Raw genomic sequence first — 12,612 nt, forward strand, 5'->3', positions numbered from 1 at the left:
GTCATCAGCCATACTGAAAGTGTGATCAACAAAGCCTGGCCTCACCTAAATGTCCCCTTCCCCTTGCACAACAGAATCTGCAGTTCCCTCTTCCCACCTACTCTCTGGAAGTATAACTAGCAGACCCTTGCTAACAAAGTTTTCACTCCATTGAGCACTCTCACCCCAATGCCCGGGTCTCCGCCCACATGAATGCCGACAACACACTTCTTGCCTGAAGAAGCTGCACTCGTCCTCTATTTCCTAAAAGATCAAACCAGAGGAATCCTAAATGGATCACACTGTGCATTATAATTAATACTGTGAGCCACACTTGAGGGTGAACCTCAGTAGCATTTCATCAGTAGCATTTCTTCTAACACTTGCAGAATCCCCTTGCAATGTTTACCTATAGCCATTGTTCTACACTCCTGCCCCTGAGCTGAGCAGCTCTCCTTGCTGAACGTGTGGTCTAGTGGTAATCTAGCAGTGGACAAACTGTTTGCATTACTCTGGCACCTATCAAAGTAATTGATACAACACTACCTTCCTAAGAAAATAATGTTGATTCTTTAAACAGCCCTGCATCCTTCAATCGCATGCTATCTCAAAAATGTTAGTCTATGAGCCAGATGTAGAAAGCTTTTCTGCATTCTCAAAAAATCCGGTTCACAAAATAAGGTATCTTCAGACTTCAAAAATTACTGTTTTTGTCTGTAGGAAACATAATTTGCAATTTGTTAACATGTTACCATATCACAGTCAGTGTTTGTGACTACATAATAAGTCTGCATTTAGAAGGGGTTGTGTGAAGAGCATACCTTGGAAATACCACTTGAAAATGGAATTTATTAACGTTTTGCGACCTAAATCTGGTCACAAAACATTAATGCTTTACTGACTACACAAACAGAGTGGTAAGCCACTCGCAAACAAAGAGTCCCCATGGGACCCCTTTGCCTTTGAGAATATTGAAAAAATATTTGTATTAGTGGGAATGGGTCCCAAGAGCTATTGCCTACTCTTGCAAAATGTTAGAAACAATTTTGATTTTTTTTATTAAAACACATCCTGTATTCTTTTAAAGAAAACATGTATTTTTTTTAATATCCTTCATTTAAAAGCAGTCACAGACAGGGTGGCCTGCTGTGGTCTTCATGTGATAGCTGCCATACATAGTGGGTTGCAGTTTGCGACCTACCTTATTAACATTCATGAGTTGGGTCATTTGTGACCCACTATAAATTGGGTTTTTGTGACCCAACGTAGAGAGGTCGATTCACAAAAACAGAATTGATTCAGTAAGTCAGAGCACAGTTTGCAACCATGTTTATTGAATCTATTCTTAGTTCATCTGACCCTAAAAAAGAATTGGGCCTCAGGACATTTCAAGTCCCAACACTGTTCTTTAGCTTACTTCTAAGCATGAGTCATCTGAGAGTGGGAGTTGTATTGCGGCAGAGCTGTGCAGCACTTGATTTAGAGATTATTGCTGTTAGGTGAACATGTGTGAACTAGCAAGTTTTACTTTTGTTTGTTTCATTTACGTGTTTTGTTGAAACAATTCCAATTCACTTCAACTTGTAAATATGTAGTTTCCATGTGTTGTTATTTTATTTCATGGATAAGCCACGTGGTATTCTGTGGTTATTGAATTACTCCTGCATTTGTTCAGTGGGGTTTGACTTGCACTGGGTGGTAAAGAGTGTTGCTCCTTGGTTCGAAATGGAATGTGCTTGCTCAGTTCCAATAAACTGAACTTCTTCTACTCCAACTCCATTCTTCCTTCTTCTGATGCATGTTGGTGTTGTTTTTTGACTTTGTGTTGCATCGCCCACTTTTGTTAAAATTGCATGGGCTCACAAATTTGTGCCTGAGTTTTCAGTGGTGGTCCCCAGCCCCCATACCTTAGCAGAAGAGGCTGCTGTTTGCACCAGCCTGGCTGTAAGACGCCTATGACCCTAACTGATGATGTTTACAGCTACATCCTGTTTGAACCAAGGTGACCAAGTGTTCATGGAAGTCAAATATTCCACTCTGCTTGATACAGGTCCATAACGAGCTTAAATTCACTTTTTTTTTAGTTATTTTGAGAAAGAGCTGGCCTTTCCTCTTACAAAATGATGTAAAATGCAATCATTAAAATAATAATCTTATTACACCTTCACTATCTTCTGTCACACTACAAATTATTTAAATACTTATTTTTGAGTAACATACTCTAGCAAACTATCATATGGCAATTGTTTTATAAATGAAAATCTGCCCTTCAAAACATGAACTTGTGAGTGAGTATATGAAATACAATTGGAGGGTACATATTCAGAAAAACACCGGTTTTCCGTCAAGCCTGTGCCCTTTGACAAGGACAGTGTTTTCCAATGCTTCTGCAAATCTCCTTTACAAAAACATTAAACAACAGGTGTCTCTGCATGCATACCCGTGGGTTCAAAAAGACTGTCATATTTTAATGTTTTTTCAATAAAGCTTTACAACACACATACACACAAGTTGTCATTTTTGAAAGTATTTGTAAATATAGTTTAACAAAAACATTATAACATGGCCACTGATGTGTACACAAGGACAGACATTTGCAGTCCATTCCAAGACAGGCACCTATGTGTGTGCACACGCATGGGCATTCTCACACAAGGGAAGACATTTTAGAAAGGAGTAACAGGTCAGTTCACTATCAAGCATCTTTATTCGGTTTATAAAAACGAAACCATACTTTTACAATCAGAAAGCACAACATTTCATATAAGCAATACAATCAAAAACCTTTCCATAAATGCACTGCATCAGATAAAAAAGTTTGTCACATCAGATAATAACATTAGATAAAGAACGCCAGACGACCCTGAGTAAAATAAGTTGCAGCAAACAGTACGAGTTTGAAAGATATTTGCAGTTTTTTATGGAAAAGAACAGAACATTATAAAATTGCAACGTGTCCTGAGGTGAGACGCCATCACATCTACAGGGGATAAAAACAGACTAAAACATACTACCGCAAGGAATATTTAAGAAATGGCGGCTAAGATCCGGTCTGAAACGAGTCAATAATAACCAGTGGTGATTCGACATGTCTAAAGAAAGATAGAGCTCGATAAAGACAATGGTTTGCAACAGGATATCTACATTCACAGAAGCTCTTACAGTGCCACGCTTTCGCTCTCTCTTTTGTCCTTGAAGGCTTTTTTGGTCCAAACAATATCAGGTTTGGCAATTAAGTCTGGGTTGCTATATATTTCAGGCCACCCAAGTTTAGCTAGTTATAATGTAACTCAACCATGGGATGGAGGCCACTCGATCCAGACTCAGACAATCTCTTATGACAAGACAGTTAACACTTTTCTCCGGCTGAAGCCAAACAGATAACCAAATGAGAAATGGCTGTAACGGTAAAATATCCTCTAAGAACCCAAAACCAAGGGCCAGATGTAAAACCTGCAAAATAGCATCTCACAAATTACGACTCATTTGTGGCCCATTCCCAATGGGGTCGCAAATTACGAGGCTCATGAATATTAATGAGCCTCTCGCAATTTAAGAGCCGATTGGGAATGACAGGCCCTCCCAGGGATTGTGGCCTGCTGGGCTCAGCAGACCACCATGTCTGGGACTGCTTTTAAATAAAACTTTTAATGGAGCCTGTTTCCTTTAAAGAAAAGGGGATGCATAAAAAAAATGTTTTCATTTCATTTTTTGGGGGCCGGTAGTGGTCCCTGGGACCACTGCCTGCCTCAAAAATATTTTTAGAGACAGCCACAAAGTGGAAGTGGTCCCCTGGGTACCCCTTCCAAGTTGCAACTGCATTTCCACCCTCTTGAAGAGGGTGGTAATTTGCGAGTTTCTCATGACCACAATTGCAGTCACAAAACATTCATACATTGCTTTGCGGATGCTATTAGAAAGGGAAATCCTCTTCCTAATAGCAAATGGCAATTCCTAAATAGTGAGTCGCAAACAAAAATGGGAATCAGTGTTTAGGCATTGTACATAACGCTGGGCCATTTTGCTGGCACAAACGGGTTGCAAATCCATTTGTGCATGCAATTTAGGGCCGTACATCTGGCCCCAAGTTCCTTCATGAGTAATAAAACAGAAGTACTCTGGGGGCTGCATTAAAGTCTTCTATAAAATGTATTCTCAATTACTGATAAAGCAGACGTATCTGCATAGCCCCATATTTCTTTCCCAAGGGCAGCCACTGGGGCACCATAAATATCAAGCAATATCTTGATCAATTTGTGCCCCAGCCTATTTGCAAAATTAAGAACAGAAGCAATATTCCCAGTAAAAGTGATGCTTCTAGCAGACACCAGTGAGGACATTGACAAAGAAGAGTAGAATTGGACATCCACATAAGGAAAGGATGGAACACAATTAATAATATTTTCATGTATCTTACAAAGTCTTGACTTAGTGGACCAGGGCCTACCGCCATAACAAGGGTTCTAGAGAAGTTGATCTTTAAATCAAGTGTGTCCAGCAAAAGAATTAAGCAGACGATCCAGGCCCAGAGCAGTTCTAGCAATAAGGATGGCATCGTCCGCATAGAGCAACACCAGAATGGAACGGTTGCCAATCGTCAAAATGGCAGTACCACCCTCGATTAATGCCTCCTCTAGATTATTAATATAGAGGGTGAAAAGAAACAGGGCCAATATTCATAGTTGTTGACATCCCGCTCCAAATTAAAGTGATCAGAGCATTCCCCCTGTATCCCAAAGTGAACAGCAGCAGACATACTAAGATAAAGATCTCATAAAAGAGAGACCAAATTAAATTCCATCCCATGGCGCAACATAATGTCTCATAGTTTATGTCTGTTGACACTCTCGAAAGTGGTGCTCAGGTCCATGAAGCCCAGATGTAATGGGCCTTGTTGAGGCACAGTATATTTGGGAATAATCAGATACAAATTGAGAAATTGATCATCAATCTCTAAGCCTGACCAAACCCCATATTGAATGTCTGATTAAATGGAACCTTCTGTAGCCCAATTCATAAATCTGTTCAAACCTATTTAGCCAAAGATCTTAACAACAGAAGAAATCCAAGAAATTAAGTGATTCCATTCAGGGTCAGCCTGGCTACCCTTTTTAAAAACAGGGACTATTTGGCAACTGCATTAAAATAGAGAGTGATCAAGGGTGACCAAAGAGCTAAGATTGATTTAAAAACATCTAGAGGGACTCCATTCGGGCCCGGCGCCTAATTAGAATGATGCAACTCACACCTCACATGCAAGAATGCAACTGGGGCACTAGGAACAGGTGATGGAGGGAGATTACAAGATATCAATGTGGAATTTGGCCCAGCATAATAATGCTCCAAATGTTTGACCCAAAACCCAGGTACGAAAGTGCAAAATAGAGCCGGGTCAGCTGCAGGCTTAAAAATAGGTGGATTAATAATTTCTCAAAATACACATCCTACTCACAAGAAACAGTTCCTCGCATGCCTCATTCTGCAAGACTGTTTATGCTCCTTTAATACTGTTCAATATGAATGACAGGAAGCAACCCCCACGCGATCCGTGGCCAATTTAAAACACTGTGACTGCAAGCAGTGTGCCAGGAAAGCAAAACACTATACGTTGCTCAAACTCAGGGCTACTCATCACCTCTGTGGCTACACTACTCTAAACCAGCGCATCGCTTCTTGATGCCAAAACTGGCTAGCTTGACACAGCACAACGCATCTCAATGCTAGTCTTTGCAAACCCCAATGACTTCTCCAGCACTGGCTTAGCGTGGCGCATCTCAACCTTAGAGCCAATGCAGTGCAATACAAATATTCGAAAGCCCCAGAAGCTTCCACGACAATGATGCAGGACCTTGTATTGAAACTCTGATCAATTACCTCGAATTTTGCTGTACGATACACCTCGATGCAGGACCTTGCATTGCAACCTCCCATCGCGAGGTCCGAGATGCCGGCCAATGCAACTGCACATCTTGGCAGCCAGGCACAAGGTACTATTAGGAGACTGAACTCGGTCTTGTTTCCGACCCATGCTCTATTGTGGTCAGCCTGAACTTGTGACTTGGACCTGGTCTTTGTCGCTTCATTTAATCATAACCTTTAAAATTGTATATCTCTAGTTCTAATAATTGGATTTATTGGACGATGATCTACTATTCATACTACCGGTAAACAACGTGGCCTACTCTTTTCCTCTACATCCTTAACCTGCTGCAGGCGGACACTGTTCCTGTTCCAAGCAGCTGGCTTCTCTGGCATGGACTATGCTGATACAATCATTCATCCACATTCTGCTGGAACTGTTGGCAAGCTCTAATGACACAGAACTGTGCACTTAGGAGCACCAAGGGCTTCAGCGTGTTGGGGATGGCATGTAGCGACCCCTTCCTAAATCTGCTGATTCACACCACTGGTTATCTGCCCAGCAGGCATGCCTGGTGCACTGAGATGTGTGTGACTGTGTTTCTGGCTGTCTGTGTAAAAATTATACACCCTTGCTGTGATGTGTATCAAGGTAAAGCAGGAGAGCAATGTGTGCTACATTACATTACTCAAGGTGGCCCTGCATGGCTTCATAAATCTCACTTAAGGTTTTCATCATTCCAGCACCACATGGCATGATGCAAAAGTGATGCCCACAAACCCATAAATATGGCCCGAATGTGCAAATGGATGGTATGTCAAAACCCTTAATATACACTCTAGATTAACGTTTACATATGTGTGAATTCTCACCCACATTACCATTGAACTATTTCTATTTGTGCTTTTTCATGTATATGTTTAACCTCTAAGCATCTAGTAATGGAGCTGTCACAGAGAACACTGACAGGATACATAGAGTGAGAAGAAGGTGCCCTGTGGGTGAGCTGTGTCCGGAGTCAGTTGGAGATGTGGAGTTCGTCCCATTGGGCGTGGATGGGATATTCAACACCGTTGAGGGAGCTGGATCATGACTGGTTGACTCTGAGTCGTTGCAGGGAGTTGTGGGAGGGTCAGTGATGTTGTGAATTAAGCCATAGCTCCATAGGTAGGATTCCTGAAAGCAGAGATCAGAGTGGAGAGAATTAATCATCACAAAGCACATGCATCAGTCACCTGGCATTCTCAGAAATAAATATTGTTTGATGAGTTTCATAAATTTTGTACAGAGAGAGAGACACATATAAATGTGCATACCAGAACACAGGCATACAGTAAAGTTTGCTGTTTACAGTGGGCCTTTCTAATAAATAAATAGGAGGAGATGTATCATCACCATCATTTCCGATTCTCAATTAGCGATTTTTTTAGAAATCGATATTTGAGAATTGCAATTCGGGATGTATGTAGAAAATCGCTATTTTTTAGCGATTTCTTAAAATTCCTTGATTGCGATTAGCAAATTGCTAATCGCAATTAAGGAATAATTTGCCATTCATTTCTATGGACCAGGAGGCCCATAGGAAGGAATGGGAAGTTATTCTCAATTTGCGATTCGCAATTTGCTAATCGTAAATTGAGAATAATTTCAAGGGTGTCTTAAGGACACCCTGCTGCACCCCTGAAATTTACATGTGTGCACATATGGCGCACATACATGCCCAAAGGGCATGTATGAGCGCCACATGGCACCTTTACAAATGTAAAAATATACATTTGTAAAAGAATTCGCAAATTACCACCAACTACAAGTTGGTGGTAATTTGCGATTTCTTAGTGTGAAATCGCAAAACTTTATTGTTTCTTACATAGCATTTAAGGAATCGCTTTTTACGATTCCTTAAATGCTAGCACAAAATTAAGGATTCGCAATTTGCTAATCGTAAATTGAGAATAATTTCAAGGGTGTCTTAAGGACACCCTGCTGCACCCCTGAAATTTACATGTGTGCACATATGGCGCACATACATGCCCAAAGGGCATGTATGAGCGCCACATGGCACCTTTACAAATGTAAAAATATACATTTGTAAAAGAATTCGCAAATTACCACCAACTACAAGTTGGTGGTAATTTGCGATTTCTTAGTGTGAAATCGCAAAACTTTATTGTTTCTTACATAGCATTTAAGGAATCGCTTTTTACGATTCCTTAAATGCTAGCACAAAATTAAGGAATCACACATTTTGCGATTCCTTAATTTTGCAATGGGATTTTCTTCATACATCGCATTTGGCAATTTTTGGGTCACAAACGCTGCTTTTTTAGGAATCGCAGCGTTTGCGAGAAAAAAAACGGATGATACATCTGCCCCTAAATCCAGTACTTGTATAGCGCACAAATCACCCCCGAAGGGGTATCTCAGTGCTGGGGGCCTTAGGGAAGATTAAGCGAGCTATTACCCAGAGTCACATGGTGCTGGGCAGACTCCTGCCACCGGAGCCAGGGATCGAACCGAGATCCCCAGCCTCAGCCGCCCTGGCCACGGCGCCACACCTCTACCCTTCTTAGGTGAGTAGAGTTAGTTGCTGCCCTCTTTTGATGCCCCAAAGGGGCATCTGGTGAAAAATATCACAGCCAGTCTAAACCCAAGCAGACAGCATCAAACACAGGACCATTCTATAATGTCTGCTCTTGCTGATGCTGGACCAAGTGAGGAGAACTGTTTTTCTTTCTCTGCACTGGACCCCATCCTAAAATTCTCTTCACTTTTCCCAATACATTAGCATTAAGCCATGGATCCAAAGACAAGAAATGCCATGTTATTCATGGAGTACTGTCATGTTCAGTCTCTCTTCCTTTCAGACTCCTTCTATCATTCCAGGAGCATCCCATCTGACAGGCATTCTCCCAATTCTAGAGCATTGAAAGCAGCAGATCATTAAATACCAGGAATTAAACCTGTTATAAAACAAATGCACATGTAACTGGCTCAAATCAGTAGTTCTACATCAACAGTTTAATATACCATTACACAAATGCCTTTTTTTAAATTCTTTAAATTTCTTTAAATTCTTCACGTGGAAATAGAAAACAGCTTACATTCGAATGAAACACTACATTCAACTGAAGTGTTTCCTTTGTTGCCTGTTGCACCAATGCAATATTATCAGGGGTCCAGGACACGTTGTTCAAGGCACTAGGGTTTCTGCAAAAGAAAAGACAGATTGATTAAAAAGGCCTTTTAGTTTCCTATATCACTTTTTTTAAGAATACCGAAATGATGCTGAAATAAACGATCAAGAACTTTCAAACAAAGTCCCCAAGAGGGGTTCTCAGTGCCCTGAAGTCCTACAGCACTTGGTGATGTCTCCTTTCCCTGAGGCTAACAGCGCACATCAAAGGTGGACAACCCCCTCTAAAATAATGTTGAGGTGACTGAGAGGTGGGCAGAGGCGGCGCCCCTACCTCTGACGTGCTCTTTGTTACCTCAGAGGCTGCCCCCAGGGACCCCAGTCTAAAGGGTCACAGAGACAGAGGCAGGACTCGACCATGTGCTACCCCTGATGAGGTTGATGAGAAGCTACAGGAAGCAAGAGGCTGTATCGTCACTGGCGCTCAATGATGTCACTTCCGCTAACTCTGCTGATTTATAATGTGCCAAACAGCCCGGAAGTGCTGTTCTGCCATTCATGGCCTTTGGACCTGTCACACTACGTCAACCATGTTCGTTACTCACTTTATACTCTCACACGAGGTTCATTTATCTATTCACTGCCTCACCTGCTCATTTCTTTGAGTAAATCTAGTCTTGTTATGTTAATAATTCAACAATAATTTAATACTGTCATGTCAGCAAAAACGGGTGGGTCCACAAATTGCTTCAAATACTTCTTTAAGACCTTTAGATACTAACAGCAGCACAAACAATCTGGCTTCATCATACCCGTCATTAAAACCAGACAAGTGGGATATGTCACTGGAGGACACTACAGGCATCATTTACAGTCTGGTAGATTGAGCGCGTCACGACAAACCAGTTCTCTGTCCGCCAGCCTGATGGTCCACCCGCTCTAGTTAGAGTTAGACGGATCTGCAGAATTCTGCCTTTGTCTCCTCTGGTTTATACCTGACACTGATGGCCTGTCTCAGCCTGTCCACCCTATTATAGAGCAGACTCAACTTTTCTTTCTGTACCACCAGGAAAACCCTGGCAGTACCAAACAGAAAAATAGAAAAATAACATCCACATATTTAGAGAAGGCATCCAGGTTGTGAGGGTCATCATGGTTTTGTTTTTCAAAAACAAGTCCTGCTTTTGGAGTTTGATTTTGAAAGTTGGCGGAGTGGCAGAAGAAACATGGCATCCACTCAGCAAACCGTCAGCGCCTTCATAGGAGCCGCCGCGTATCGGCTCCTTGAACGGAACATGGAGCTCCACCAGGCCTGTAGAGATTTCCAAATATGGGGGGTCATTATGATGGCGGATTTTCCGCATACTCCGGGCCGGCGGAAGCCACCGCCGGCCTGGAGTATGCGGGAAATCCGCCGAGGAGGCCTGAAAGACCCACTGCCAAATCAGGATGGCTGGTGGGTCTCACAATCTGTCAGCCGCTTTTCCGCCGCGGTCGGAAGGCGACCACGGCGGAAAAGCACTAACATGGCAGGCGGTGTCTATCAGACACCGCCAGCCATATTAGGATGTAGGGAAAGTAATGCTTTTCCGCGGCGGCTTTTCCGCCGTGGAAAAGCATACGGACAATCACTTTGGGGGCCCGTTGCGGGCCCCCTGGGTGAAGGTTGCATGGGGGGTGCACATGGGGGGTACCTATGGTACCCCCCTGCCTTTGCGTGCACGAAGCGGCAGGCACCGCGCGGTGCCTGCCGCTTTGTGCATGCAAATGCACAGCATTCGTTTTTTACATTGCGGCGGGTGCTGCTTCAAGCAGCACCCGCAGCAATGTAAAACATACAGGATGTGACCGCCAGGGTGGCGGTCACATCCTAATTGCCATGGAGGGACCGCCGCTGCCCATGCGGACGGTCCCTCCTACTCAGGGGTGGCGGACGGACGCAGGTCCGTCCGCCATCCTAATCGGCCCCATGGTGTGCAGGGCCTATACTATGTCTATTGAAAAATATAAAAAAAAGACTGATTATAAAATTTACTCCAGGCAACAAGTAAGGCAATTTCTGTTGATGTGTTTGTAGTGATAGATAGATGAGACTGAAGAACAATATTTTTACCTTCATCGCCACCTGGTGGATACTCAACCTAACCAGAGATTGCTTAGCTTGCAAGTTCTCCGCAAGCACCACACTGCATCCGAAACATTTTCAGCAATTACTCCCACACGCAGGTAGAAGGTATTATCAGACTGCACAGCGGCTTTGCACTGCCTTCAGAAGCGATGGCAAGGACCCATATATTTTTTTTCTTAGAGTGTTATAAAGAGCAAACTAGATCCAAGGTATCGGGTATCAGAGTGCTTTACATGAAAACAAGTTTTGTTACAGAAGGACACATTCATTTTTTGTTAGGCACAGGCAGATTAAGTGATTTGCCCAGAATCACAGGATGTGGAGCGCCGTTGCAGAGACTGGAACCAGGATCCATAGCTTCGAGGTCAACCACTGTAGTCGTGAGGCTACAGGTGTCAACCCTACGCACTGAAATCAATTTTCTTTTGATACTCTTGTGAGCATTTGGGTGTGGATCAATTATAACAGATCACCAACATGACAGAGTGGAGGACCTAACTTAGGGCCTTTATGGGAACATAAAAGCCCTCTCCACAGAACGTACAGCTGGGAGGAAGGTGAGCAATCTGTAGTAGGAGAGAGTATCCACTAGAAAGAGCATTAGTGAAGGTAAGTCATTTTTTCTTTTGATGGATACTTCTACCTGCAGATTCCTCACTCTGTGAATAGATATGAAATCAGTACCTTACAGATGGTGAAGGATCTGAGGGATGGGCCTTTAACCAGTTCTGCAGGACTGAAGGGAAAAATACCCCTGCTCACAGACTTGAGAGTCGAGACAGGGATGGGTGAATGTGTTGATGGATGCATATGGAGAAGTCTGGCATATGTCCTCCACCGGAACACCGCTCACCGGTTCTGTAGAGGTAGACTTGGTTATTGAGGAATGGGCCAAAATACCCTCAAGAACTTAATTCTTTGCCAGAACACAACACATTTTTAGGCGCAAGTTGATTCATTTGCTGAAGGTTTGTTTCCTTTCCTAGTAGCATCAAACCCAGCGAAAGCTAATCTTGAGAAACACAATGCCCACTTTGAATCCAACTGATGAAGCCTTCAAACCTCTTTAGCAGGATGTGGAAGAGAAAAGAAGCTAGAAAGTGTGATAGACTCCCACGCGTGGAAGGGCCACACTACCGTTGGCAGAAAAGCAGCTATGCTACAAGTTGTCAGGGAAGAATGTGATATATATGGTGAGTGTACTGACAGCACCTATAGCTCACTGACATGGAACACATATGGCTTTGGGATAAGGAACACATTCATAACAGCTGTTCATAGGCTCAAAAAAAGTGCATATCAAGAAAGTGGAAACCATGTTAAGATCCTACTGTGGCATGGTTGAAGGTGCAGGAGTAAACATATAAGTGGGCCCCTTCAGGAATCATATCAGAATAGGTGACCTAAACAACAAAGCATGCCAGAGAAATGAAAAAAAACACCTAAGTGGCTTGCTATTAACATTTAGCTATGCCCACATCAAAGCCTTGTTGGGCTTTCAACAAAACAAAC

The 12,612-nt window shown here is 42.8% G+C and overlaps 1 protein-coding gene across 1 annotated transcript in view; it reads right to left on the minus strand.

The window, feature by feature from the left end:
- Nucleotides 1-2,667: 2,667 nt before the first annotated feature.
- The window catches only part of LOC144770846 (putative DBH-like monooxygenase protein 2), a 144,052-nt gene continuing 134,107 nt past the window's right edge, over nucleotides 2,668-12,612 (minus strand). Inside the window, exons 12-13 of the mRNA XM_078655626.1 lie at nucleotides 8,941-9,046; nucleotides 2,668-7,015 (exon numbers count right to left, since the gene is read on the minus strand). Coding sequence (XP_078511752.1) covers nucleotides 6,767-7,015; nucleotides 8,941-9,046 — 355 coding nt within the window. The 3' untranslated portion in view covers nucleotides 2,668-6,766. The remainder of the gene's footprint in view (nucleotides 7,016-8,940; nucleotides 9,047-12,612) is intronic.

The sequence above is a fragment of the Lissotriton helveticus genome, chromosome 7 (assembly GCF_964261635.1).
Source record: "Lissotriton helveticus chromosome 7, aLisHel1.1, whole genome shotgun sequence".
Taxonomy (NCBI): Eukaryota; Metazoa; Chordata; class Amphibia; order Caudata; family Salamandridae; genus Lissotriton; species Lissotriton helveticus.